This window comes from Ovis aries, chromosome 17 (genome assembly GCF_016772045.2).
Source record: "Ovis aries strain OAR_USU_Benz2616 breed Rambouillet chromosome 17, ARS-UI_Ramb_v3.0, whole genome shotgun sequence".
NCBI lineage: Eukaryota > Metazoa > Chordata > Mammalia > Artiodactyla > Bovidae > Ovis > Ovis aries.
This window is the reverse complement of record NC_056070.1, coordinates 39,987,613-40,015,251: the sequence shown is the minus strand read 5'-3', so window position 1 is coordinate 40,015,251 and position 27,639 is coordinate 39,987,613. Positions and strand designations below refer to the sequence as shown.

Below are 27,639 nucleotides of genomic sequence, written 5' to 3'. Positions count from 1 at the left end.
TATTTTTGCAATTAAATATATAATTTCTGGTATTGAATATTCATGTGTTACAGGTCTACAAAAACATTAAATAACTGGATGTTCTTAGTTTAGCCTTCATCTAAAATTTTTTGAGTGAGTCTGATATTTAAGGATAATTTTTACTTTATGATGACTTATTTTACATTTTATAGCTATAAGCTGCTTAATGTGTCAGTTTCATTAAGATAAGTTTGCTATTTCTTGGGCGTTTTTAGGTAATTTTAAAAACTCAGGCATTGCCCAAAATCTGTCCAACATTTTCCTATATTTTATTATTATATTTTTAGTTCAAAAGGGTGCATTTAGAAAACCACCATTAAGTATTCATACTTAATTCAGTTTTACAAGTAAGAAAATTATTAATATTTTATTTCACTATTAATAAAACTTAATATTTTATTCAGTCTAAATCATATATGGGATATGTGTGTGCATATGTGTGTTTACATGTGTATGTGTATATATATCAGAAGTTTTTTACTGCTGTGGTTCTTTTTATAGTCTAAAATAATAATTATTATTCAGAATCTTGAGACCATTTCAGTTTACCACTTAGTCATCTGATGATCTTGGAGTTTAACTTATATAATTTTGGAAGCACAGAATGAAGTGTTATCTGCGATTAGCTTCTTCTGGGTTTTTAAATCGTTATCCTATTTAAGCGAACTTTTAAAAAAATTGAGGTAATATCAATACACATTAAGTAAAATTTTGTATGTTAATTTTATATATAGTTAATGTGTGTCTATATCAATATATACACATATATAGTTAATGTTGTGTATGGAAGCATCATTGTGGCTAAAGCAGTGGTTTTATTATCTGTGTCAGAGTATAGCATAGGTGCAGGAGACCTGGGTTTGATCCCTGGGTCAGGAAGATCCTCTGGAGAAGGAAATGGCAACCCATTCCAGTATTCTTGTCTGGAGAATCCCATGGATGAGGAGCCTGGTGGGCTACACCCCATGGGGTCGCAAAGAGTTGGAAAGGACTGAGCGACTGATGCACATGATCCTTCAGATATATGGAGAAGAGCTACCTTATAATGATCCAAGCCTGAGCAGTATGTTTCAACTTTTCTTAGAAAAAGTGCTTGTGAGACAAAAAGTGAAAAAGATCCTGGATTAGAGTCCTTGTATTTGGCAATAAGAGGCTTCCCAAGTGGCTCGGTTGTAAAGAATCTGCCTGCCAATGCAGGAGATGTGGGTTTGATCCCTGGTTTAGGAAGATCCCCTGGAGGAGGAAATGGCAACCCACTCCAGTATTCTTCCCTGGGAAATACCATGGACAGAGGAGCCTGGTGGGCTACAGTCCATGGGGCCACAAAGGGTCGGACACGACTGAGTATGCATTTGGCCATAAAGATGGTTAGGAGTAATGTGAACGATAACTGACCAAATTGGGCCAATTATTAGATTCACTTGGCTTAGGATGAGTACTATACTGAGGCCCTAACCCTGGATACTTTTAGTCCCCACAATCTGGGTTGGACCTTAACCTCTCTTTTCAAAGCTCACAAGCAGGTGGTCAACCAGATCTTAACTGAGTAATTGGGCTAATGACTGTGGAACTAGTAAACAGTGCAGTTTTATGATCAGTGAATGAAGAGATCCTGGAAGATGCTATAAAGCTGGGACCAGAGACAGGAACCCTATCTCTATGGATCTGACTAGCGTTTTCATAGAAATAGAATTTGATAGGAGGTGCATGTGAGAGTAGTTTAGGAAGACTAATGATGGAATTTAGTGACTGGAATTACAGGGAAGGGAGAGGATGGAACAAATTTGAACTTGCATGTCGGGTAGTGTGCTGCCTTTGATAGCTACAGCATAATTTAGAGGGGTTGAGGTGGGTGGTTTAGTTTCAGAAAACTAAGATCATGGCATCTGGTCCCATTACTTCATGGCAAATAGATGGGGAAACAGTGGAAACAGTGAAAGACTTAACTTTTTGAGGCTCCAAAATCACTGCAGATGGTGACTGTAGCCATGAAATTAAAAGACACTTGCTCCTTGGAAGAAGAGTTATGACCAACCTAGACAGCATGTTAAAGAGCAGAGACGTTGCTTTGCCCACAAGGGTCCGTCTAGTCAAAGCTATGATTTTTCCAGTAGTCATGAATGGATGTGAGAGTTGGACTGTAAAGAAAGTTGAGTGCTGAAAAATTGATGCTTTTGAGCTGTGGTGTTGGAGAATACTCTTGAGAGTCCCTTGGACAGCAAGGAGATCCAACTAGTCCATCCTAAAGGAAATCAGCCCTGAATATTCATTGGAAGGAGTGATGTTGGAGCTGAAACTCCAATACTTTGGCCACCTGATGTGAAGAACTGACTCACTGGAAAAACCCCCGATGCTGGGAAAGATTTGAAGGCAGGAGGAGAAGGAGATGACCGAGGATGAGATGGTTGGATGGCATCAGTGACTCAATGGACATGAGTTTGAATAAACTTTGGGAATTGGTGATGGACAGGGAGGCCTGGTGTGCTGCAGTCCATGGGGTCGCAAAGAGTCAGACTCGACTGAGCGACTGAACTGCATTGAACTGAACTGAGATGGGTGGATGTCAGAGGTGAAGTGAATATGGTGGAGGGGCAGGTAAATAGGGAGAATACAGAGGCAAAAAAAGAGATGCTTATCAGGTCAGAAGGCTGTAGGGACAGGCTTTGACAAATAACTTTGCCTTACTATTCATTCCAATGTAAAATTATCTCATGTACTATTGTAAGCAAGCCGTGCAGTGTATTGCCAATTCTGATATAAAAGGGATGCCAGATTTCATAAATCCTATGAATTTTATAAGCAAGATGGTATTCATATTTTACAAAACACAGTTTGAAAATGATGGTTTGGGTTGCCTCACTTTTTGGCTTCTGTCAACATTCATGAACATCTGTTTGTGTGGACGTGTTTTTATGACTTCTTGAATAAATCCTGAGAGTGGGATGGATGGGTTATGTAGCAAATGTATGTTTAACTTTGTAAGAAGCTGTCACACTGTTTTCCGTACTGGCTGACTGTTTTCCATACTGGCTATAACATTTAGCCCTCCCACAAGCAGTTTGAGAGTTCTGGTTACTGCATATCTTCTGCAACACTTGGTATTATCTGTCTTTCTAATTTTAGCCACTTCAGCATATATATGGTGGTAATTACACTGTGGTTTTATTATGTGTTTCTCTGAAGACTGGTGTTGAGAATTTTTAATGTGTTAATTGGCCATTCATGTATCTTCCTTGAAGTGTTAGTTCACCCGTTTGAAACCATATTTTTAAATTGGATTTTGCACACTAAAAAATTGAATTGACTGTCTTACTTTGGAGTATGTTCTTTATATATTCTGGGTACAATTCCTTTGGATGTGTTTTGCAAAAATTTTCTTCCAGTCCATAGCTTGGCTTTTTCTTAACTGTATGTTTTAGAAGGAAAAACTTTCTCACCTTCATGAAGTCCATTTATATCAGCATTTTCTTTTTTAGTTTCTACTTTTGGTGTCCTGTTTAAGAAATCTTTTCTTACCTTGATGTCATAAAGGTGTTCTCATGTTTTTCTTGTAGAGATTTAAAAGTTTCAGCTGTTCCATTTAGGCCTGAGATCCATTTTGATTTAATTTTATGTATGATATAAGATAAGGATTGAGGTTTTGTTTATGTTTTTTTGATACTGATATTTGCCTGTTCCAGAACCATTTCTTGAAAAGAATATTTTTTATCCACTAAGTTACCTTAGCATATTTATTAAAAAATCAGTAGACAATCTTTGGGCTTCCCTCATAGCTCAGTTGATAAAGGATCTGCCTGCAAAGCAGGAGACCCCAGTTTGATCCCTGGGTCAGGAAGATCCACTGGAGAAGGGATAGGTTACCCACTCCAGTATTCTTGGGCTTCGCTTGTGGCTCAGCTGGTAAAGAATCCGTGTGCAATGCCAGGGACCTGGGTTTGATCCCTGGGTTGGGAAGATTCCTTGGAGAAGAGAAAGGCTACCTACTCCAGTATTCTGACCTGGAGCATTCCATGGACTCTGTAGTCCATGGGGTCTCAAAGAATCGGACACGACTGAGGGACTCTTCACACTACTTAGACTATATTTGTTTCAGGTCTATTTCTGAACTCTCTTTTGTTCTGTTGACCTACATGTCAGTTCTTATACCAATACCCTATGGTTTTATAGTGAAAACCACGTAGTGTAAATCCCTCACCTTTTTCTGTATTAAAATTATTTAACTCTTCTATGTCTTTGCTTTTCCGTATAAATTCTAAAATCAGCTTGTCAGTGTTAGGGTTTGATTAGAATTGTGTTGGATCTGTGGATCGGTTTGGGAGGGTTTGCTATCTTAATATTGAGCCTTCCAAACCATGAACATGGTATAGCTCAGAATTGATTTAGGTCTTTTACTATTTTTCTTTGTAGGATTAAGTATCCTTTTGTGTTTTCAGTGTACAGGTCATGCACAGCCTTCATTAAATATATTCCTAAGTATTTTATTTTTTGATGATAGTGATAAGTTTTTAACTACTTCATTCTATAAGAGCAGATTTGAAATAAGTTAAACAGTATTGCCAGGGTTACTGTTGGTAGAATAAGAAGGAACAATTATTTATAAAACAAGGAAAAACAGGATAAGTATGGTTTGTGAGAAATTCTCACATTTCATTGATATGAATTCAAGAAATTGACATTTTGTTACTTGATATCTTTGTAAGAAACTACTCATATGTGTCAATATATGCTTTTCCTTTCTTGGAAAAGTGTTCTTTTAACTTTCAAGAGTTTCATGAATGCAGTACTATTCAGGTGACCCTAATTGTTGTTGAGGTCCAATCTTACAAAGACGTGTGCTATTTCAGCATATTTTATGATACGTGCCAGATTTGGGGGAGGCTGGGCTTGGGTTTTGGTGCCATTTATATGAGCCTTAAAAGAATATCAGGTGTTTTGTTGCAGTTACTTGAGATGTTTGATTCTTGAGATCAATTCAGGTTCTTATTGGTTAGGATCAATCTGAATTCATTTGAATTCATCTACCATTTTTCTTATTAGCAAGTTACATAGGTCTGTTAAGCTATTTCTTTTTTAAAATTAAAAAAAAATTATTTATATAATAGGCCATGCAGTGTGGCATGTGGGGTTCTAGTTCCTGACTATGGATTTAACCTGTGCCTCCAGCAGTGAAAGAACAGTTTTAACCCTTGAAATGCCAACTAAGTCCTCAGTTTTTTCTTAACTTATTTATTTTACTTGTAATGAATTTTATAAAAATAAGACTTCAGAGCTGAGAGCTTCCTTGCCTCTTCAACTTCTCCACGGCGAGCTTTGTGCAATGAAACAGGGAGCACCCTGTAACAAAGGCATTTTGGATAAGGCGTGCATCCAGAAGCTGAAGGGAGAGCGGTATGGACCATAACTTTTATACAAACTGATCAGCTGCCATCTGTGCGCAAAGCCCTGTGATCAGCAGAGACCCGTTCGTGCCACTGATGGCATTGAGTAGACTGATAGCAGCAGATCAGTTTAGCTGAGCTGTCCTCCAGCAGCTGGTCACGAGGACACAGACCCCACCAAAGTGTAGTCATCATCACTCTTCAGTCCTTTGCTGGGTACATTGTGGCAGGAGACAAAAGCTGCTTGCTCTCTTCACCCCCATACAGCAAGGTAAGAGCCACCTTTTTTCTCTAGAAGGGAAAAATTAGGGCAAAAGCAGCCACTTTCAACTTTTCCCATGCTGTTTGTATGTAGATTTATGCTCATCTTTTCCAGGATAATTGTTCAAACCAGGTGTACAATTCAGCATCCCTTTGGTGGTTGAGAGTAGTGTGTGTAGTACAGGTTGGGTAAATGTCAGCAACAAAATCACCCTGCTCGGCACATCTAAGCATTTGACCTTGAAGACTCAGAGGAGAACAGACACTGCAGATTTCCCTACTTGCTCTTGACTTACAAGAGTGGATAATGAATTAATAGAAATTGATAAGGAGTGCCTGTCAGGCAGCTGCTGTGGTCATGAGGCTGGTATGCGGAAACAGTGCCCGCTTGCACAGCATGCGTAACTCTGAACCGCAGCCAGGAGGGGTGGGTGGGTCACTGAAGCAGGAAATTGGCCGCGAGAGGAATGCCGGCTCCCCACACAGGCTGCAGCCCGGTGCACCCAGGGAGAGAAAACACAGGGGCGATGGGGTGAGCTGGTGGCCGCAGAGACCCAGCTCCTCTAGGAGGAGGCAGCGCTGGTGCTTCAGAGGTACTGAAGACAGTGCAGGTTAGATTTTATTTTAAGGGATCAAAATGTTCATAGCGTAAGTAGCAGATGTCTAGTTCTTCTATAGTTAAATAGACCACGGGGTACAGAGTGGGGGAAAACATAAAACGTGGCTCTGAGGCCTTCCCCTAACAGGTTTTTTTTTTTTTTTTTTTTTGCACTCTATTTTTATAAGCAAAGGTTAAATGTGGAGATTCGTTCTGCAGAGAAGCAAACCTCTGTTCATCTGTGCAGGGTGATGATTATTAGAATACTTGTAAATGAGCCTCCAAAGAAACTGCCTGTTTCACTTTCCCAAACAGTTACTTCTGAAATAGCTTGTTCCAGGCTACACTTTAAGAACCATTTGTAATTTAGACACACACAACTTTAGTGTGTACTTGGTGTGTGTATGTTTTTAGTATAAATAACTGTTACTTGTTTTTTTTTGGGGGGGGGGCTTGTTTGTTAAACTAGCGAGTGAGGACAAAATATTTTTTAAGAGATTAAGTGATGCCTTTCAAACCATTTTGCTCTTCTGTTAAAATGTATTGCTGTAGAGTCTACTGATTTTTGAGAATGGAATTGATTGCATCAGCAGTTACTTGTTGGATTTTTCTTTTTCTTAACTGTTTATTGCTGTTCTGCTATCTAAAGACAGTTTTTCATGTGAGTATTTTTGGTAAGTCCTACATAGATATTGGTTTTGGTTTAGGAGCATCAGGCCAGTCATTTACTTAGATTTTTAAGGAGGAAAGAACATTTTAGCAACTGTCTTCATTTTTTAGAAACGAATATATGAAGAATTGGTATCGGAGAATCACATATTCAGACATTCTGTAAATTAGGACTGCGCACCAGTGTAGGCTCAGTTTGATGGCTGTGTGGATGTAGCCTGACATGAAAAAGTTTACATTCCAGTACTGAGGAGTTGCATTCCACTGGGCAGTTCTGACGCACAGCAGGAATGCGGGGGCCCTTGTATACAAAGGGCAAGTTTAGGGACACTGACAGAAGAGGCTTCTGTGCTCAGCCACTCACTGCCTTTTGTAGACACATACACAGTGGTAGAAGCGCTCAGGACTCAGCTTGGGAAAATGTGGTCACAGAAGTGCAGGGCAAGGTGGCCTGACCTCAGAAAGAGCCTGCGGAACCCTGTCCGGTGGCTTGTTGGTATCTATGACAACTAGGTAAGATTTGATACCTGCAGACAACTGGTGCTTTCTTGTCGTGAACCTTGGACTTCAAAGTTTATGACTATTAACTTTTTTTTTCCTATTTTACATTATATAGGAGACTACATTTAGTAAATTTTTTGTCTGCGTATATTTTAATTTTTGGTTCTGTAAGGAAAAAGAAAGCTTAATGGGAATGAAAATCTGGATTGTGAAACTGTTTTTGGAACACCCATTCTTCAATTCGTGTTGCTGAGGACTGTGAACATTTAGGTGTATTGTGTTCGTTATGCTGCAGGTAGTCTTTTCATTAATCATTTTTTGTGAGTTTAACTTCTTAAAAAAGAAATATCACAGAGAACCAATAGGTTGGCCTAAAGTGAGTCTGCATCACTTCTGGTTGTCATCTTTGGGGGTTTAGTCTAAGATTATCAGGACGTTCTGAAATTACATTGAGATTAATAGTTGAAAGCCAGGCTATATGCTGCCCTTGGACAGAACAATTTAGAAGGATTTAGAGACTATAGTAATTAAATGTTCACACTATGTAGACTCAGAAGCCTAATGGGGTTCTTACAACACAAATGCCCTACTTCTCTGTTTCTCCTTATCTCTTTCTAACTTTCTGGACTTTTGTGAAAGGCTGGCATCAAGTGTAGAAAGAGCTAACAGGTTTTTAACTATTCAGACCAAGTCTTATTGATAACTGTTACCTACTTCTCTTTTTGAAAGATGGTTAAATAAATATTTGTGTCTCATACACAAATGCATGTGTACATAGAAAGGCTGAAGTTGCCAGAAGACAATTTTTTAAAGAATTTAAATTCAGAGTTTAAAAACAGCTATGTCACTTTAAAAATTAAGGAGCTTAAATTTTAAAAATATCTTTGTTTACCTTGGAACGTCATATTATGAGTGCCATTTCAAAGAAGCAGATGTGTTAGTAGTTGAATTTCTGGCAGCAGCTGCCTGAGGAGGCCTGGTTTTTATAGATTTGACTTTCAAACTTTTGACTCTCCCAGGGTAACCCTCAAACACTTGATGTCATTTGTAATTTTGCGGAATTTGAATTGCTTTCTGAATTGCAAAAGCTGATTTGTCTTTTTCACTCAACGACCCAGTGAGTGAGCCAACCTCTGAGAATCCACCTTTCCACAGAGCTTGGTTTCCCGCTTGCTGTTGCATTTATGCTTTACAGGTAAATGTGATGCCCTGTAGCAGTATTCCTGAGGATGTCTGGGAGTTATTGCTCATACATGTCAAGCTTAGCAAGGACCAGAGTTTTTATATTTTTGAGTGTGGAAAAAGGCTGTTGAAGAAAGTGTGGGAAAGGGTGAGGTCAGTGTGGGATCACAGAACCATGCCATGAAGCCTGATGGTGATTTGGGGCATCTCTTTTAACCTATTCTGAGGTAGGTTGGCTTTCATTCCACTTATGGAATGAAAATTGAACATTTCTCATGAGCAGAGTAGGATGGTGGGTCATACATATTAAAACTCCTTGGGGCCTTTTTCTAAGTCACACAGTGTTTGAGGGCCTTTGATGGAGCACATTGGATTCTGGCATACCTTCATGTGTGAAACTGAAGGGGAAAAAAAGGCCAGGAGACCCTGTAGTGTTTGATTTTCTAAGTTTTTTCCTCAACTTGGACATTCAAGAAATCCATTTTGGTTTTGAGATGCATTGTAGTCAGCAAATATGACCTTTTTATAGAACTCATAGTTCGCTGTTCTGCCTGTTATCACCAACCTCTTGTGTACTCATCTTCCATAGATTATAAACTAAGAATAGGGGTGACATTTAGTGAGTTTCTTGTAACCTCTGTGTTGATTGCATAGTTTATGAGTTTGAGCAAACTCTGCGAGGTAGTGAAAGACAGGGAAGCCTGGTGTGCTGCAGTCTATGGGACTGCAAAGAGTTGAACATGACTTGGCAGCTGAACAATACTGATTATGTGGTTTGTGTCCAGTAAGTTTTTGGAAGACAGATAGGAGGCAGAATTGTACCTGAGTGAGCATCTTTCTCTTTCTCCCACTTTGTCCATATGTATATGAAGACTGGGCTGGCACAATGGGGATACCCTCTAATTTATGACCAGGAGTAAAATAAAAATGGAATAATTCTGGGTGAAAGAAAATGTCGGTATAATTGACTCTTCAGAACTGACTTCAGGTTACCAGGGATGAAGGATGGAAGATAAATTGGGAATTTGGGGCTGAATATATACACACTATTACATGTAAAATTGGACTTCCCGGGTGGTGCTGGTGGTAAAGAATCCGCCTGCAATGCAGGAGACACAGAGACAAGAGTTTGATCCCTGAGCTGGAAAGATCCCCTGGAGTAGGAAGTGGCAACCATTCCAGTATTCTTGCCTGGAAAATTCCATGGACAGAGGAGCCTGGTGAGCTACAGTCCACGGGGTCACAAAGAGTCAGACATGACTGAATGACTGAGCACATATATTAAATGGATAAACAAGACGAACCTACCGTGTAGCACAGGGAACTCTGGTCAGTATTTTGTAATAACCTAAATGAGAAAAGAATTTGAAAAAGAGTAGGGAAATGTGTAAGTGTAACTGAAACGTTTGGCTGCACACCTGACTAACACAATATTGTTAATCAAGTACACTCCAATATAAAATAAAAACTATAAGCAAGGAAACTATAAGCAAGGTGAAAAGACAGCCTTCAGAATGAGAGAAAATAATAGCAAATGAAGCAACAGACAAATAATTAATCTCAAAAACATACAAGCAACTCCTGCAGCTCAATTCCAGAAAAATAAATGACCCAATCAAAAAATGGGCCAAAGAACTAAACAGGCATTTCTCCAAAGAAGACATCCAGATGGCTAACAAACACACGAAAAGATGCTCAACATCACTCATTATCAGATAAATGCAAATCAAAACCACAATGAGGTACCATCTCACGCCAGTCAGAATGGCTGCAGTCCAAAAGTCTACAAACAATAAATGCTGGAGAGGGTATGGAGAAAAGGGAACCTTCTTATACTGTTGGTGGGAATGCAAACTTGTACAGCCACTATGGAGAACAGTGTGGAGATTCCTTAAAAAACTTGAACTAGAACTGCCATATGACCCAGCAATCCCACTGCTGGGCGTACACACCAAGGAAACCAGAATTGAAAGAGTCACGTGTACCTCAGTGTTCATCACAGCACTGTTTATAATAGCCAGGACGTGGAAGCAACCTAGATGTCCATCAGCAGATGAATGGATAAGAAAGCTGTGGTACATATACACAATGGAGTATTACTCAGCCATTAAAAAGAATACATTTGAATCAGTTCTAATGAGGTAGATGAAACTGGAGCTTATTATACAGAGTGAAGTAAGCTAGGAAGGAAAACACCAATACAGTATATTAATGCATATATATGGAATTAGAAAGATGGTAACGATAACCCTATATGTGAGACAGCAAAAGGGACCCAGATATATAGAACAGTCTTTTGGACTCTGTGGGAGAGGGAGAGGGTGGGATGATTTGGGAGAATGGCATTGAAACATGTATATTATCGTATATGAAATGGATTGCCAGTCCAGGTTCGATGCTTGAGACAGGGTGCTTGGGGCTGGTACACGGGGATGACCCAGAGGGATGGGATGGGGAGGGAGGTGGGAGGGGGGAAAGATTTGAAGTAAAATAAAAAATAAAATAAAATTTAAAAATTTAAAAAAGATTTCAAATATTTTATTAACCTTTGTTTACCATGTCTTCATATCTTCCTAGTTCTTTCACCCATACCTCTATCACTTAATTGCAGACTTAGTATAGAAAAGAGATTGATTCCAAGTTAATCAGTGGTGTAGTTCAGTCATCAAACTTAACTTCCTTTGCCCCCAACATGGGTTCTTTTTTGGGCAAAGTGGAGTTACTACTTTTTTTTATTGAAGTCCTGAATTTTGCTGAAAAACTCAAAACCCCTAAAACAAACAAAAGTCTTGATAAGTTTCTCTGAAAATACATTTTTAAAGAAATTGTGGATATGCTCATGTGTATCACATAAAATGTGTCATTTTAATCATTTAAATAGTGTTACTTACAATCACAGTATTGTGCAATTAATTACCGATACTTGTCTCCAAAACTTATGTTCCATAGCTCCAAACAGAAACTTTGTAACTGTTAGGCATTGCCCTAACACCTGGAAACCTCCTTTACTTTCTGTCTTTATGAATTTGCCTATCCTAGATATTTCATGTAGGTGGGCTCTTATACAATATTTGTCATTTTGTGACTGGGTGTGGCACTTAGCTAATGCTTTCAAGTCTTATCCATGTTGTAACACTTATGAGCTCTTTAATCCTTTTTATAGCTGGATAATATTCCATTGTCTGTATATATCACATCTGTTTATCCACTCATCTGTTGATGGACATTTGTGGCGTTTTTCACCTTTTGTTATTGCAAAGAGTGCTGCAGTGAAAACTGGTGTACAAATGTTTGGGTCCGTATTTTTAATATTTTTGGATGTTTATCCAGGAGTGGAATTGCTGGGTCTTCTGTTAATTCTATGTGTAACTTTTGGAGGAACTCCCAAACTCTTTTTCACAGTTATGGCACCATTTTACATTTCCACAAAGGTTCCAGTTTCTCTTCGACACTTGCTATATTTTTAAAAAATTACTATTATAGCCATTCTAGTATCTCATTCACATGCAGTATCAGATGTGAAATGGTATCTCATTGTGAGTTTTTGTTTTGTGTGTGGTGTGTGTGTGTGTGTAAGATTTGTTTAGTTTTGGCTGTCGGAGTCTTTGTTGCTGTGCTGGGGCTTTGTCTAGTTGCTGCAAGTGGGAGCTGCTCTTTGTTTGGGTGTCCGGCTTCTCATTGCAGTGATTTCTCCTGTTGCTGAGCATGGGCTCTAGGCGCATGGGCTTCAGGAGCTTTGTTGCTGGAGGCATGTTGAATCTTCCCAGATCAGGGATTGATCCTGTGTCCCCTGCATTCGCAGGTATATTCTTAACTGCTAGACCATCAGGGAAGCCTGTTTTGTGCTTTTATTTATTTTTCTGTAGAAAGCATAGCCAAGATTTATTAAGCTGTAGTACACTACAGTTGGGGAGGGAGAGTGGACAACTTGTGAGTAGCTCCTTGTGTTTTTGATTTACTTTTTTCTAATAACTAAGGATGTTGAGCAACTTTTCATGTGCTTGTCAGCCATTTGGAGAAAAGTCTATTCAAGTCCTTTGCCTATTTTTTAATTGGGTTGTCTTTTTGTTGTTGAGTTGTAGGAATTATGTACTCTGGATCTTAAACCCTTCTCAGATATATGCTTTACAAATATCTTCTCCTATTTTGTAGATTGTCTTATTCATTTCTTGATAATGTCCTTTGCACCAAAGTTTTTAATGTTGATGAAGTTCAATTTATTTAATTTTCCTTTTGCTGCTGATGCTTTTGATATGATATCTGAGTCCATTGTCAAATCCAAGGTAATGAAGACTCATCCTTTTTTTTTCCCCCCTTAGAGTTTTATCATTTTTGGCATTCTTACTTAGTCAGTGTTCCATTTTTAGTTTAATTTTGTATGTCATGAGTTGTAGGGGTCCAGGTTCATTGTTTCAGTGTACTACTTAAGCCAGTAGTTTGCAGCTTTGTAGTAAGTTTTGAAATCAAAAGCATACTTTCTCTGACTTTGTTGCTTTTCAAGATTGTTTTGGCTAATTAGGGCCTCTTGCATTTTTGTATGAATGTAAAGATTGCTTTTTCCATTTCTGCAAAAAAAATATTTTGGGGAGGATTTTGATGGGGATTCCATTGAATTTGTAGGCCACTTTGTGTAGTCTCTTTATTGTTCAGTTCCTAAGTCATGTCCAACTCTTTGCAACCCCATAGACTGCAGCATACCAGGCTCCTCTGTCCTCCACTATCTCCCAGAGTTTTCTCAAAGTCATGTCCGTTGAATTGGTAAAGATATCTAACCATCTCATCCTCCATTGCCTCCATCTTTTGCCTTCAGTCTTTCCCAGCATCAGTCTCTTTTCTAATGAGTTGGCTCTTTGCATCAGATGGCCAAAGTATTGGAGCTTCTTCAGCATGAATCCTTCCAATGAATATTCAGGGTTGATTTCCTTTAGGATTGACTGGTTTGATCTCCTTGCAGTCCAAGGGACTCTCAAGAGTCTTCTCCAGTACCACATTTTGAAAGCATCAATTCTTCGGTGCTCAGCCTTCTTTATGGTCCAACTCTCACGCCTGTACAAGACTACTGGAAAATCCATAGCTTTAACTATACAGACTTTTGTCAGCAAAGTGATGTCTCTGCTTTTTAATGTGCTGTCTAGGTTTGTCATAGCTTTGCTTCCAAGGAGCAAGTGTCTTTTAATTTCATGGCTGCAGTCACTGTCTGTAGTGGTTTTGGAGCCCAGGAAAATAAAATCTGTCTCTGTTCCCACTTTTCCCCCTTCTGTTCCCCGTGAAGGGATGGTACCAGATGCCATGTTCTTAGTGTTTTGAATGTTGAGTTTCAAGGCAGCTTTTTCACTCTTCATTATTATTTAATATACTTATCCAGATGCCCGGAGAGATGAAGTGACTTGCCCAAGATCACACAGCTAACTGATTCCAAGTCAGTAAGGGCTTACTATGTCTTAGTTCCTCTTCACTTTCTGTCGCTAGGGTGGTATCATCTGCATATCTGAGGTAGTTGATATTTCCCATGGCAATCTTGATTCTAGCTTGTGAGTCATCCAGCTTGGCATTTCACATGATGGATTCCTCATGTAAGTTAAATAAGCTGGGTGACATTATACAGCCTTGTTGTATTCGTTTACCAATTTTGAATCGGTCCACTGTTCCATGTCTGGTTTTAGCTGTTGCTTCTTGACCTGCATACAGGTTCCTCAGGAGACAGGTAAGGTGGTCTGGTACTCCTGTCTCTTTAAGAATTTTCCACACCGTCAAAGGCTTTAGTATAGTCAGTGAAGCAGATGTACATGTTTTTTTCTGGAATTCCCTTTCTTTCTCCATTATCCAACAAATGTTGGCAATTTGATCTCTGGTTCCTCTGCCTTTTCTAAACCCAGTTTGTACATCTGGAAGTTGTTGGTTCACGTACTATTGAAGTATAACTCAAAGGATTTTGAGCCTAACCATGCTAACGTGAAATGAGCGCAACTGTATGGTAGTTTGAACATTCTTTGGCATTGCCCTTCTTTGGGATTGGAATGAAAACTGACCTTTTTCAGGCCTTTGTGGCCATGCCTGTTTTCCAAATTTGCTGGCATATTAAGTGCAGCACTATAACAGCACCATCTTTTAGGATTTGAAATAGCTCAGTTGGAAGTTCATCACCTCCACTAGCTGTGTTCATAGTAATGCTTCCAAGGCCCACTTGACTTCACACTCCAGGATGTCTGACTCTAGTTGAGTGACCACATTATTGTGGTTATCTGGCTCATTTAGACCTTTTTAGTATAGCTCTTTTGTGTATTCGTGCCACCTCTTTTTAATCTCTTCTTCTGTTAGGTCATTTTTGCCTTTTATGGAGCCCATCCTTGCAAGAAATGTTACCCTTGGTATCTCCAATTTTTTTGAAGCTGTTGCTAGTCTTTCTCATTCTATTGTTTTCCTCTGTTTCTTTGCATTGTTCATTTAAGAAAGCCTTAATTATAAGACTTAAAAACAAAAAAGATTGCAGTTGATAGGAGTAACTTCATTTCTGACAGTCACACCAAGGAAAATGTGGAGGAGAATTTAGTCAAATGACTTTGGAACAGTCTTTCTGTTTCTGACTTTCCTTAAAGCCCTCAGAGATCGTGAAGTGAAGTGAAGTGCAAGTCACTCAGTTGTGTCTGACTCTGTGCACCCATGGACTGTAGCCCACCAGGCTCCTCTATCCATGGAATTCTCCAGGCAAGAATACTGGAGTTGGTAGCCGTTCCATTCTCCAGGAGATCCTCCCAACCCAGGGATTGAACCCAAGTCTCCCACATTGCAGGATGATTCTTGCCATTTGAGCCACCAGGGAAGCCAGGGATTATAGCTGAACTTTTAAAATTAACCAAATTCTTATTTAATCTGTATCATTTCTAAATTTCCTTAAGTCATTATTTTAGCAATCTAAATAATACCAACTTTCAGCTGCTGTTAATAAGACTGAATGAAATATTCTTTTAATTTATGTCTCTGGCTTTACAGGAATCCCTTTGGTTGTCCTTAAATTTTTCACTGGAAACTTTTCAGCTCTGTGGTTTTCCCCTTAGATAGCCCGGTGCTCTATTGTAGATTTATGTGGTTTTCTATGATGGTATGTATGGTAATTTTCAGGTTTTATTTTTCCTAGTGTGTCTTTCCTTTTGAGGTGTATCTTCGTTTACTATTTGTTATATATCATGTATGCAGTTTGCTGTGCTAATGACTTGAAAGACTTCTAGTTTTCATTTGACTTCTAACTGAAACCTGAGAACCCTTTGTTGTTTGGTCTTACATACATTTGATCACTTTCCACAGAGAGTATTTCCTTGTGCAGATTGGGTCCTTGCTGCACATAAAACTTTATAAAAATGTCTTGCACTTTATTCTTACTAGCTTTGTTTTTGTGCTGTACTATCTAAATGTCTGTGTCATTTGTAAACCTGAAGATTCTATCCAATTCTTTCTACTAAATCATCTAAATATTTAAATGAATCTATCTTAGTGTCTCCTATATGTCTCTATCTGGTTTTCTTTTTTCTGTTTTTTTTTGGCTGTGCCATGTGGCTTGCAGGATCTTAGTTCCTTGACAGGGATCAAACCAGGGCCTGGAAAACACAAGAGTCCCAACCACTGGACCACCAGGGAATTCCCCCACCCCCCCCCCCCCCCCCCCCCCCCGCCTTTTTTTAAAGTCTATACTCAAGTTTTCCAGTATCATATTTTTAAAAGTTTTTTTGTATAAAACTTGATCAAAACTTAGTAAATAATGGTGTTTACTTTCTTCTGTTCATATATTTTTTGAGTCAAAGAATCAGATACTAGAAGCAGAAGTATTTTGTGGCTTAATGGTTTGTAGCTGACATATTTCATTCCTACCTTATAGCTTCGGGATTGTAAGCTAAGAGTAACTCTTCTCTGCAGTGGAGTCAAAAGGCCTTGCATTAGCCCAGTGAATGAATTCATGAACTATACCTGTCTCTCTCTCTCCCTGTTTTTTTTGTTTTGTTTTGTTTTGTTTTGTTTTTTTGCTACATTACTCAGCTTGTGGGATTGTAGCTCTCCAACCAGGGACCTAACCTGCACCCTCAGTAATGAAAGCCCAGAGTCTTAACCACTGGACAACCAGGGAATTCCCTATGCTTTGTCTGTTTTGAGGCCACTCTTTCCTTTTGGGTTCTTGACTGTGTTTGAAACAATAAATTTTTGGATAAGTGATGTAATTTATTCTCCCTTGGTAGAGTGTGTTCTCTGTGTATTTGCCTTTTCCCCCTCAATGTAGTCAAAGAATTAATCTGACGGGAGTCTATTATTTCTCCTATGGTTTACATCTTTGTGACAGTCAGTAGAACTTGAGTCTTTCGTGGCTCCAAAAGAGTTTCGTTAGGTTTTAGCACAGCTCACTTTGTAAAAGGTGTAGAAATGTGTTTTTTTTTTTGGTAGCACGTTTTAGGGGATGCAGACTTTTCATCCCTTAAGTAATAGTGCTGCTGCTGCTGCTAAGTCATTTCAGTCGTGTCTGACTCTGTGCGACCCCATAGACAGCCCACCAGGCTCCCTCGTCCCTGGGATTCTCCAGGCAAGAACACTGGAGTGGGTTTCCATTTCCTTCTCCAAAGCATGGAAGTGAAAACTGAAAGTGAAGTCGCTCAGTCGTGTCCGACTCTTCGTGACCCCATGGACTGCAGCCTACCATGCTACTCCACCCATGGGATTTTCCAGGCAAGAGTACTGGAGTGAGTGCCATCGCCTTCCCCGAAGTAATAGTGTTAGTGCAACTAAATATGTGAATGTCACCTCAGCCATAAAGTTCTGTTGAACTAGTAGCTGATTGGTAAGAGGATTAACAGCCTTAATTCTGAAGTAGGGAGTTGGAGGTGTAAGAAATACCATAAAATAAATACCATGTAGTTGATTCATACGAATGTTACTACTTTTTTTTGCTAAAATTTATAAGCAACTCAGTTCTAGCAGTTAAAAAAAAATAATTTATATTTTTGGCTGTACTGGGTCTTTGTTGCTGCATAGACTTTCTCTGGTTGCAGAGAGTGGGGGCACTCTGTGGGTGCGTGTGCGGGCTTCTCATTGCGGCAGCTTCTCTTGTTGCAGAGCGTGGGCTCTAGGGCATGCGGGCTTCAGTAGCTGCAGCACATGGGCTCAGCAGCTGTGGTTCCTGAGCTCTAGAGCACAGGTTCCATAGTGGTGGCGCATGGGCGTACTGAGATACTCCATGGCACGTGGGATCTTCCTGATCAGGGATCCTGCTTTGGCAGGCAGATTCTTTACCACTAAGCCTCCAGGGAAGCCCAGTTCTAAGTTTACTATATGAAATTTAAAAAAAAGAAAACCACTCTATCATTACTTTTTTTTTTTTTTAACACCAAGAAATGTTTATTGTGTAATTCCAATTGTTATTTGTGGAATTGTGGTTTATAGTCAATCTTCATTGCCATTTCAACTGCCTAGCTTAAACAAAAAAGCAACAATCTAATGATATATCTATAAATTTCATGATATTTCTTCAAATCTCAAGCACTAAAAGTACTGATGATTCATGTTGTAATTTTAAAATGTTTTAAAACTACAGATTTCATATATCATTCCTTTTATAAAATAATCAAAATAATTTGATTATCTGGAAGAAAATGAGTGAAACAGACTCCTTCCAATGTATCTATAACCTCTGTAAAACTCTAAGCCAAAACAGAACAGGTGATGAAATAAAGAAACTCTCAGTCACTGGGAAACTTTAAGATGAGAAATGAACTGGTAGCTTTTGTTTCCTGTGAATTTTGAACTTAAAGGTGGCATTAGGACTTAGCTCTCTGGGATGGCTATTACATGGCTTTCACTTTGATTTGTTTCATCTTCATTTGCTTCTTCTCCAATTTCTTTTGCTCACACCTCAAAGCAGCTTCCTCCAGCCTGCGCTGCTTCTCGGGATCCTCCTCATTCATGATTCGCTCCTTCTCGGCCCTTTTCTTCTCCTCCCACCGGGACTGGGCTGCTTCCTGCCTCTGCACGTGTGTCAGCTTCAAGAAGTTCTCCTCCACTCGAGCTCGGTTCTTGTCTGCTTTTTGTTTGCCTTCTCTGTTGAGTCGGAACTTTTTGGCTTTATCAGTAGAATAAATCACCATGTTCATCAGAGGTAGTAAAGCCTCCATATCCTTTGGGTAAGTGTTACCTGAGCCAGGCACATTAAATGTAAACAATAGTGTCCTCTTAGTATCAGGCAGCTTTAAAGGCTGACCCTCCTCTTGCAGAATTTTTGGACCAGAGAACTGGTCTGAAAAATGAATGGATTCAATCTTGTCAGCATAGTGTGTAAGAAAGTGAAGCATCTTTGTGTCCATCATTCCATCTGTGACTTCTCCCATCTCTGACAGGATGGCCAAGGAGTCAGGCAGTCCATACTTCGCTCCTGACTTGGGTTTGTCACTACAAAACTCACTCAGATCTTGCATCTCTTTCTGTAGTCGCACCAAGGCTTTCCGAGTACCAACAGCAAACACGTAGGTATCCATGTCTTCATCATTCATAGTTACTTTTATTTGCACTTGATCACTCACTGGCCTCATCATCCGGGCCAGGACATTCAGTAAGTCCTGCTTCTTGAGGAACCTCAGCTGGATAAGCATCCCCTCACAGCACACCCGGCCAGAACACCACAGGTTGTAAATGTGCTCATTCTCCTGGTTCAGCTTTCCTGTGCTGGTGGCTTCCTTGTTGGTTCCATCATCCCCTACTAAGGTAAAGTTGCTCTCCAAAAGCTCCCTGTGAGTGTTAAACCAGGCCTGAGCAAGGCGACTGTTTTTATTCTTCCCGATGATATAATTCATGATGTAGGCAAGCAGACCAGTCACCATCAAAATCTCTAGATAATAACTCTCCCAGCTGTTCTGGAGGTGTGCAGGAACATCAACAATTGTTATTGGGTCTTTACTTTTGCTAGAAGAAGTATCTGGTTTGTCTTCATAACCTTCAAATTCTTCATCATCATATGGTTCACTCTCGGTATCTCCCTCCTGGGTATCTGCATCTTCAAAGTCTCCTTCTTGGCTTTCATCCTGCCCTTCCAACTCCACAGTGGTCTCATCTTCATCATCTTCAGTGGTGATCACCCGTTGAGGAGATTCAGTGGCAGAATCTTCCGCAACATCCTCAAATTCAGCAAAGTCATTATCATCATACTCTACGATGTCTTCCTCATCCTCAAAATCATCAAACTTGGCTTCAGAGACACTCCCAAATATCAAAAGGACGACACAGAAAGCATGGAAGCCTTTCATTGCACCTGCACTGGGGGCTAGAACCCGGCCCGCTGCTCCTGCGGCCGCCGCCTCTATCCCGCTAGCCTCTGGTCCCGGCCACCGCCTGCAGGGTCAACGCGACTTCACTGCCACGACGCCTCTAGGACACAGCCTGACCAGGCAGCTCAGTCACGCCGCGCCACTCTTCACGTAGCCTCCGCCAGCCGTTACGTAGAATTTGTGAGGCCTGCCCGCGCCTGTGCGCGGCACGGGGCCGGGACACGGCCCTGGGGACTGCGCGAAACCCTATCATTACTTTTGTGACGCTTGTCTGGTTCTATAATTTAATAAAATAGGAAAAAAGCTTAGAGTCATATGAATTTCTTTGGATTTTAATGTTGTTTTATTTAGTAATAAACTTTAAGCATGCAGCATATGTTTTTACCCACAGGCAATGATGGCTTGAAACCTGCTACATATTTTGCTAACACATTGAGATTATTTCTTAATTTGTAGTATATCATTAAATTATAAGCATCATTGTAAAAAAATTAAATTGGAAGTAAGTAGTTTCAAAAGCTAGAAGCAAATTTTTGTGTGTTTTGAGGATTTTCTGTAATTTTAGTGGTATTTAATTGTTAAACTAAGAGAAGAATATTTACGATTTTAGGTCATTTTAATTACATGTGAAATAACATGACAGGATAAAATAGTTATAGTTTTCCTATTTTTTTCAGCTTAAAAAAAGCACTTTAATATTTGTATGCTTATGAGAATGTGTATGTGTGAATATTTTAAAAGGGTTTTTCAGATACGCTAAGTATGACTCTTTGATTTCCATAGAAACAGAATTTTGGAGCAGGAAATGACTTAAGTGATGGCCTAGTCTGACTGATAACGTTAGAAATGAGTGTAGTTTAGACTGTGAGGGTAGTCAAGCTGGTTTGCTGGAGGTCACAAGCTGACAGAGTGAGAATGTTGACTTACCTGTTTTCTTCCTCTAGCGAGCAAGCAAGCTTAGTCACTTTAGTTGTCTCTGACTCTGCACAACCCTGTGGACTGTAGCCTGCCAGGTTCCTCTGTCCATGGGATTCTCCAGGCAGGAATACTGGAGTGGGTAGCCATGCCCTCCTCTAGGGGGTCTTCCCTACACAGGGATCGAACCCATGTCTCGTAAGTCTCCTGCATTGGCAGGCCTGTTCTTTACCACTAGCTCCACCTGGAAAGCCCAAACATAACTATTTTCCCTAACCCAAGTTGTGTTCTAATATGTGAAACATTCTGTACTACCACGACACCAGAAAGTTATGAATTTCCTATGGAAATTTTCATAGGAGTCACTCAAATACCTAATTTACCTGGGGGGAAAATGCTCGATAAAATAATTTTTTGGTAGAGTTATTTTCTCATATTTTTCTCAAAGGTAGATTATTAAACATGGTTACTGTGACTTCCCTGGCAGTCCAGTGGTTAAAATTCTGTGCTTCCACTGCTGGGGGCACAGGTTTGATCCCTCATCATTGGGAGCTAAGATCCCACATGCCTCACTGCACATTCTCCTCCCCTGCCCCCCAGAATTAAAGTTAGTAAACTGTTGGCTAGAAGGAAGAGAGAATTTTTGAAATAGTGAATGGGCAGGGGTAGGTGGTATGTTAGCAGAACAAGTCATGACTACTTAGAACTCCTTGTGGCTCTAGTTGGCATATATCTATGTCAGAGAGAATGAATCTGCTCTAGTGTTAGGTAGATATTTCCGTAGATAAGGCAAGCTACCCTGTCTGAGGTCACTAGTACAGTTTTCAGGAGAAAAAGGGCTTTTAAGAGTGCATGTCCACTCAAGTCACTTTGTAATTGAAATTCCTGAGTTGAATACCTATTCCTTACCACTCTAGTACTCTTGCCTGGAAAATCCCATGGATGGTGAGCCTGGTAGGCTGCATTCCATAGGGTCACGAAGAGTCAGACACGACTGAGCGACTTCACTTTCAGTTTTCACTTTCTTGCATTGGAGAAGGAAATGGCAACCCACTCCAGTGTTCTTGCCTGGAGAATCCCAGGGATGGGGGAGCCTGGTGGGCTGCCGTCTATGGGGTCGCACAGAGTCGGACACAGCTAAAGTGACTTAGCAGCAGCAGCAGCAAGCTGATTTTAGAATAAGTAGATATGAAAATTTAGAAAAATACATTTTTAAGTGAAAGAAATGTTTAACCTAAGCAAGTTAAGTTATAGGAGAGAATTATATGCATTTTATACTTTGTATGTTGTTATGGTTTGCCACTGATCCAGTTCCCACGCCTATTGTTGTTTAGTTGCTGAGTTGTGTCCAGCTCTTTCATGACTCCATGCACTGGAGCCCACTAGACTCCTAGTGGAGTACATGAGATTTTCCAAGCCAGGATACTGGACTGGGTTGCCAGTTCTTCTCTATTTAATTGTTACTACTACTTGTTTCATAGACTGTGTAAATATATACATACTTGTAGTTTTCCTTAGGATCCCATTTTTGGAATTAGATCAGGTTTGTTCCCCCACGCCCCTTTTGCTTATTTCTGTGTGTCTGCTTTTTATTTGAGATTCACTTTGTAAGGTTCTTTTTATAAGTTCTTAGTAACTCTAGTATATAAAATTGAAATGTGTTCTAACTACTTTTGATAAAAATCATACTAGTGTAGGCTGCAATGACTTATGTCTCCTGTTTCTCTGTATTTGCTATTGTTATACTTTTTATTTGGAAAGCTTACTTTTATAGTTGATAAGTGGTCTCAACTCCAATTATTTAGGAACTCTTGCCTTCCTACATTGCTTCATCTTTGAAATGATAAACAGCTAGAAACTGTGTATAAGGAAATAGAGGCCACAATCCTTAACTTTGTAAAATTCCCTTGGCACCCAGTCTTTTTCCTTGGTTATTACATGGCTAGATAACTAGCAGGTCCTCAGTAGTCCCACCCCTGTTAGGATATTCTAAATCTTCATTTAACTGGGAGTGAACTAAAACAACTAACACAAAACACATTCACAGCGATTCTTCAGTACTTACATTATGAATTCAAAAAGACTATTTTGTAATTTTACAGAAAAATATGTCTGAGATTTAAAAATTTGAATGGTTCCTTGTCATTCTGTTTAAATAATGGTTTGAGATAGTTTCTCTTTCTTCAATGTGCATTTTTTTTTGTAGTTGTTTTATTTCTGATTTTTATTCATCTGAAGGGTTAGCCTAAATTCACAATTTGTATTTCTTAAATCTTTTTTTTCTTTCTAGTTTTGGCAAGCGTTCTGCAGGAAGCTTTAGGCGTGGCTGTGAATGCATTGTGTTAGAGCCTTCTGAAATGATTGTGGTAAGAAAACTTCTGTGAAGACTTTTTCCCCCTGAAAAAAGTTATGAAATAAAAGCATTTTCACAAACTGTATATAATGGTGTATTATATATTGTATAACTTTAGATATATTTCATAACTTTTGAGTTTGAGTTCATATAATCATTATAATTATTTATGGGATTCAGTTAAATGAAAAAGAAAATTTAAAGGAGGGCAACCACCTAAGTATTTGGTGCTTGAACTTTATAAATCTGTGAAAATGCCATTTAATTGAAACTTGGGGAGAAAGTGTAGGGTTTTCTTCAAATATTGACTGGAATGAGATACTTTAAATGAGTCACAGTGATACATATTCAGGCAACAATTAATATAAGGAAATCACTTCATTTCCTTTAACTAATTGAAAGAAATTTGGGGGAATTTTATGCTGGTTAAACATTCTGTTGAGATTTTTAATCTCTCTTTTTAACTGATTTTTAAAAAATATGCTGAGATAAGATACAGGCAAAAAAGATAATGTTAAAAGAGATATTAGCAACATAATTATTTTTATTGATGCTGTTTTTTAAAAAAAAGTTTGTCACAGTCTTAATATATAAACATGATTTAAAGATAGGACAATATGCACCCCTTTAAAAAATCAGCCACAAAATAAAATTGGAGAGAGCACTCACTAGAGACTTCAGTTGATTTGAAGTGCATTATGTTTCCCATCCAGCACCCATCTGGGAGGGTAAACTTTGTCAATAAATGATGTCCTAAAATATATGATGATGGGAATTTTTTATTCACATTTAATAAAGTATTTGGTAAATACATCTGTTTTCATATGAGAGAGAGGTTTTTCCCCCATGATGGAAGAGAGGAATTCCTCCTCCATCACAAAGAGAGATGGGAACTTCCTCACAAAGCCAGTGGAAACTTTTGGTGAAGTTTCACAAAATTTACTGTTAAGTAAAAATGTGGCATGGTGGTGAGAAAAGATTTAGGATTGGAAGAGTGTAGGCAGATATGTTAGACTTTCCCGCCATGGGTCTTAAAAAGTATTTTAGATATTTCTTCAAGAATCTGGTCTCTGTTACTGCTATTTTGTGTTTATCTGAAGGATTTTTGATCTGTAGAATTCCTTGAGGATTTTGTACTTGTCCATATACCAACTACTAAGTTTGCCAATGTGAGAACCATATGAGAATCTAAATATACTTCTTTCTGTGAGCAATCCCATTTTCCTTATGTAAGCATGATGAGGATTAGCCAAATGTGACTTTTCTTCTCTGTTAGTCCATTCATCACTTTCTAAATGTTTAAAATGAGGAAATTGTTTTTTGAAAATAATGCTATTTATAAAAAGAAGAAACTGAATCCATAGAATGAAAGTAGGAAGAAAAACCCGTAAGTAATCTACCAAAGTCATTCTGCTAGTAGTCGTGTCTGAGTCATTAGGGATTTGGTTTTTTTTTGGTTTTTTTTTTAAAAGGCAAAAACTAGATTTACTCCATCAGAGTTTTTGTGCTTTAGTTAAGACAATGGAGCTGTTGCTTTCATAATACTTGGTGATGTATCCTGTGAGATCTTTCACTAATAAATCAGGTCCGAGACTGCTGAAAATATCCTACCCTTTGAAACTACAGGAAATTCAGGAGTTAACCATATTGTCCTAAGTGGAACTGAAAATGCCTCTCTTATAAAGACAAGTTACTCAAAAGCAATTAGTTCCAGAGAAGCTCAAAAGCAGTTGAAGTCTGTGGAAATAGTTTGTCTGCAAATGTCTTTGCACAATGAATGAATGTGGACTACCCGTAAGTTTTATTCTGCGTCTAATCTTAATATGGAATGTGGTGTTTGAGGAAATGAAATTTTGGGGGATTTTATTTCAGGTAGACTATATGGATGAAAATGAAGAATATTTTCAGCGTCAAGCTTCTCATCGACAGTCTCGAAGGAGATTTAGGAAAATCAACCAGAAAGGGGAAAGACAAACTATTATTGACACTGTGGATCCTTATCCTGTGGGCAAACCACCTTTGCCTAGAGGCTATCATACGGTAAGTTATATAAGTATAATAATTGTATTTATCTTTATAATTTTTTGCCGGGAGTTTTGTGAAAAGATGTGAAATTTCTATTTTTGACCATTAATTTCTTTTTGTGGTATTACTTGTCCAAAGTGCAGATTTTTCTGGAAACACACATAATATGACTAGTTAAAGGAACCTTGAAATAAGTTATCAAAAGATGTTGTTTAGCCTTTTAATTTCTTAAAATGCTCTCAGGATTAGCTTTGTGATCAGCATGTACGATTGTAACTGGGATACTTTTTGTTACCTTAATGTAAAATTTTGTCATCTCCCTCCCCATTCCCAATGACTAGTATCATACCTATTTTTTTAATTCAAAAGTTAGCTAAAATTTGCTTATTCTCGTAGCTTTTCATACCATTGTATGAATATTATCTGAGAATTTTTTTGTTTGTTTAAATTGTTTAATATGGTGACCTGAGAGCTTAATTTGAAAGGTTGCTTCTTTAAATTCCAGTGTAAAGTTGATCTGAAGCATTTCTAATAGGTTCAGAGGTTCTTTTCAGTGGTTTCACCCACTTAGTTGTCATTTATTTTATACATGTTAGGTTAATAAGCTACTTATTATGTTTGAGGAAACCGAGGCAAAGATAATGAGCGATTTATACAAGACCCCAGCTTAGTCAGCGTGGGAGACTGTGTTTCTGACTCCTCTCTCTCTGCTTGGGTGCACTGCGTCCATGTCCTCTGGGGGCCCATACAAAATTGTGGCAAATATATTTAAGGATTTCTATTTTCAAGGAAAAAAGTAACTTGAATTCTTACACATCGTAATTAGGTCAAAGATGGCTTATCTATACTTATAATACCATTAAACAAGTACTCATTTTTGAAATTAATTTTAAAATGGAAATATGAAAAATAAAAGTAGATAATTCACAGCTATTTTATAATTTCTCATTTTTTTTAACCTAGCCTCTTTTTTTTTTGCAAATAAGTATAAATGTAAAACACATGGGAAAATGTATATAGATGTAAAATTATGTACTTAATTTTCTGGGAACTTGAAGTGATGTATTTTATACCCACACTTCATGTGTTCTGTTTCTGAGAGCTCTTTGTATTTGAATATTTAAGCAGTATTGACCACCAGCTATCTGCCTACTCCTCTTGCTGCCCATGCACGATTTTAATTTAACATGAATTTCATAGTTGAATCATTTCATTGAGCTCCTTTGGAAAGGGTTGCTTTTGCTCATCATAAAGCCAGCTTTGTTTGCCTTTTGGAGAGACTTAGTATTTTCTTTTTTTTTTTAAACCTATGAAAGGTTTTTTGTTACTATTGTCTATAAAAGAAGGTAGTATTTTTAGTGTTGATATAGTATCATGGAATAAGGAAATATGGATTAAAAATAGTTATGCACATTAATAGTACAGACCACTCATACTGTTGATACTCTTTCTGCTTTGGAATTATTTTTCCAAATCATATTCTATGCTAAGATATTTAGCGGCAATGTGAGTTACTAAAAATTTTGTTTTAAGGCTGATTGGTATGATTTTATAGTTATATATTCCTCTCACTTAACTTGGGAGGGTCGCTTTATAATTATTTCTCCTATCCCTGCATTTTCCCCCTTTATGGAATTCTTTACTCACCTCCCGTACATGACTTCTCTTTTTTTAATCTGAGTTTTTTTAAAAAAAAAATGTGTACTTTTTAACAAGATTACTTATTTTTTTTTAGTGGTTTAAAAAAATGTTTTATCTGGTCAACAGGCCAGAAAATTTAGTACTATGGTGAAAAATTTAACTTGCTTAATGATGGATCAGGCACCAGTTTACTAACATATGTGACATGTGTTAATTTTCCTAAATGAGTTCAGATGGGCAACAACAGAGTCATAATTGAAAATATTGAATCCCATCTTTTCATGCAAATTGTTTTTTATTCGTATATTATTATTTTATCTAAGTACAAGATTTTAACATATGAACAACAACAACAACAACATTTTGTTTTGAATTTTTGGTACCTCAGGGTATAAAGAATTAAGTAAAGAAGATCATTATTCTTCATTAGCCCTAAGTCACCTTTACTTATTCTGAGCAGAAATACTCCTTTTGAAAGAACTAGGGTAGGAACCAGGGTGAAAAGTTTTTTGAAAAGGTGCATGGTCCTACATCTCCAATGATCTTAATGGTTGCAGGTGCATTTCAGGTGCATGGCTAAGGAACATAAGGGCATCATACCTGTAGTCAGTGCTGTTTGGTCATTCTTAACCTGATTTAACATGATCTTCATTTTGGCAGATGTACTGTAGCATGTCTGATAATGTCATCTTTTCCTTTCCTCCTCTATGGCACTCATTTCATTTTGGCTCAAAGGAATGCACTAAATCTCAGGTATTGTAATTTGTGTGGTCTCCTAATACTAACCTCAGTTCATTTGTG

General features: G+C 38.4%; 2 protein-coding genes across 14 annotated transcripts in view; one reads left to right on the top strand and one right to left on the bottom strand.

Moving 5' to 3' along the window:
* The window catches only part of RAPGEF2 (Rap guanine nucleotide exchange factor 2), a 264,705-nt gene that overhangs the window by 118,438 nt on the left and 118,628 nt on the right, over positions 1 to 27,639 (top strand). For 5 of the 13 annotated variants that reach the window (XM_042234387.2, XM_060400663.1, XM_012097548.5 and 2 more), the window contains exons 5-7: positions 23,110 to 23,185; positions 25,045 to 25,212; positions 27,574 to 27,591. In XM_042234387.2, the coding sequence (XP_042090321.1) occupies positions 23,110 to 23,185; positions 25,045 to 25,212; positions 27,574 to 27,591 (262 nt within the window). Of the gene's footprint in view, positions 1 to 6,098; positions 7,441 to 23,109; positions 23,186 to 24,579; positions 24,967 to 25,044; positions 25,213 to 27,573; positions 27,592 to 27,639 lie in introns of those variants that run through there. The other 8 variants (XM_042234386.2, XM_042234385.2, XM_042234392.2 and 5 more) reach the window with 7 other exon arrangements.
* LOC105602816 (PAT complex subunit CCDC47-like) lies at positions 17,957 to 20,073 on the bottom strand. The gene has a single exon (XM_042234396.2). The coding sequence runs from the start codon at positions 19,881 to 19,883 to the stop codon at positions 18,432 to 18,434; it is 1,452 nt and encodes a 483-aa protein (XP_042090330.1). The 5' UTR covers positions 19,884 to 20,073; the 3' UTR covers positions 17,957 to 18,431.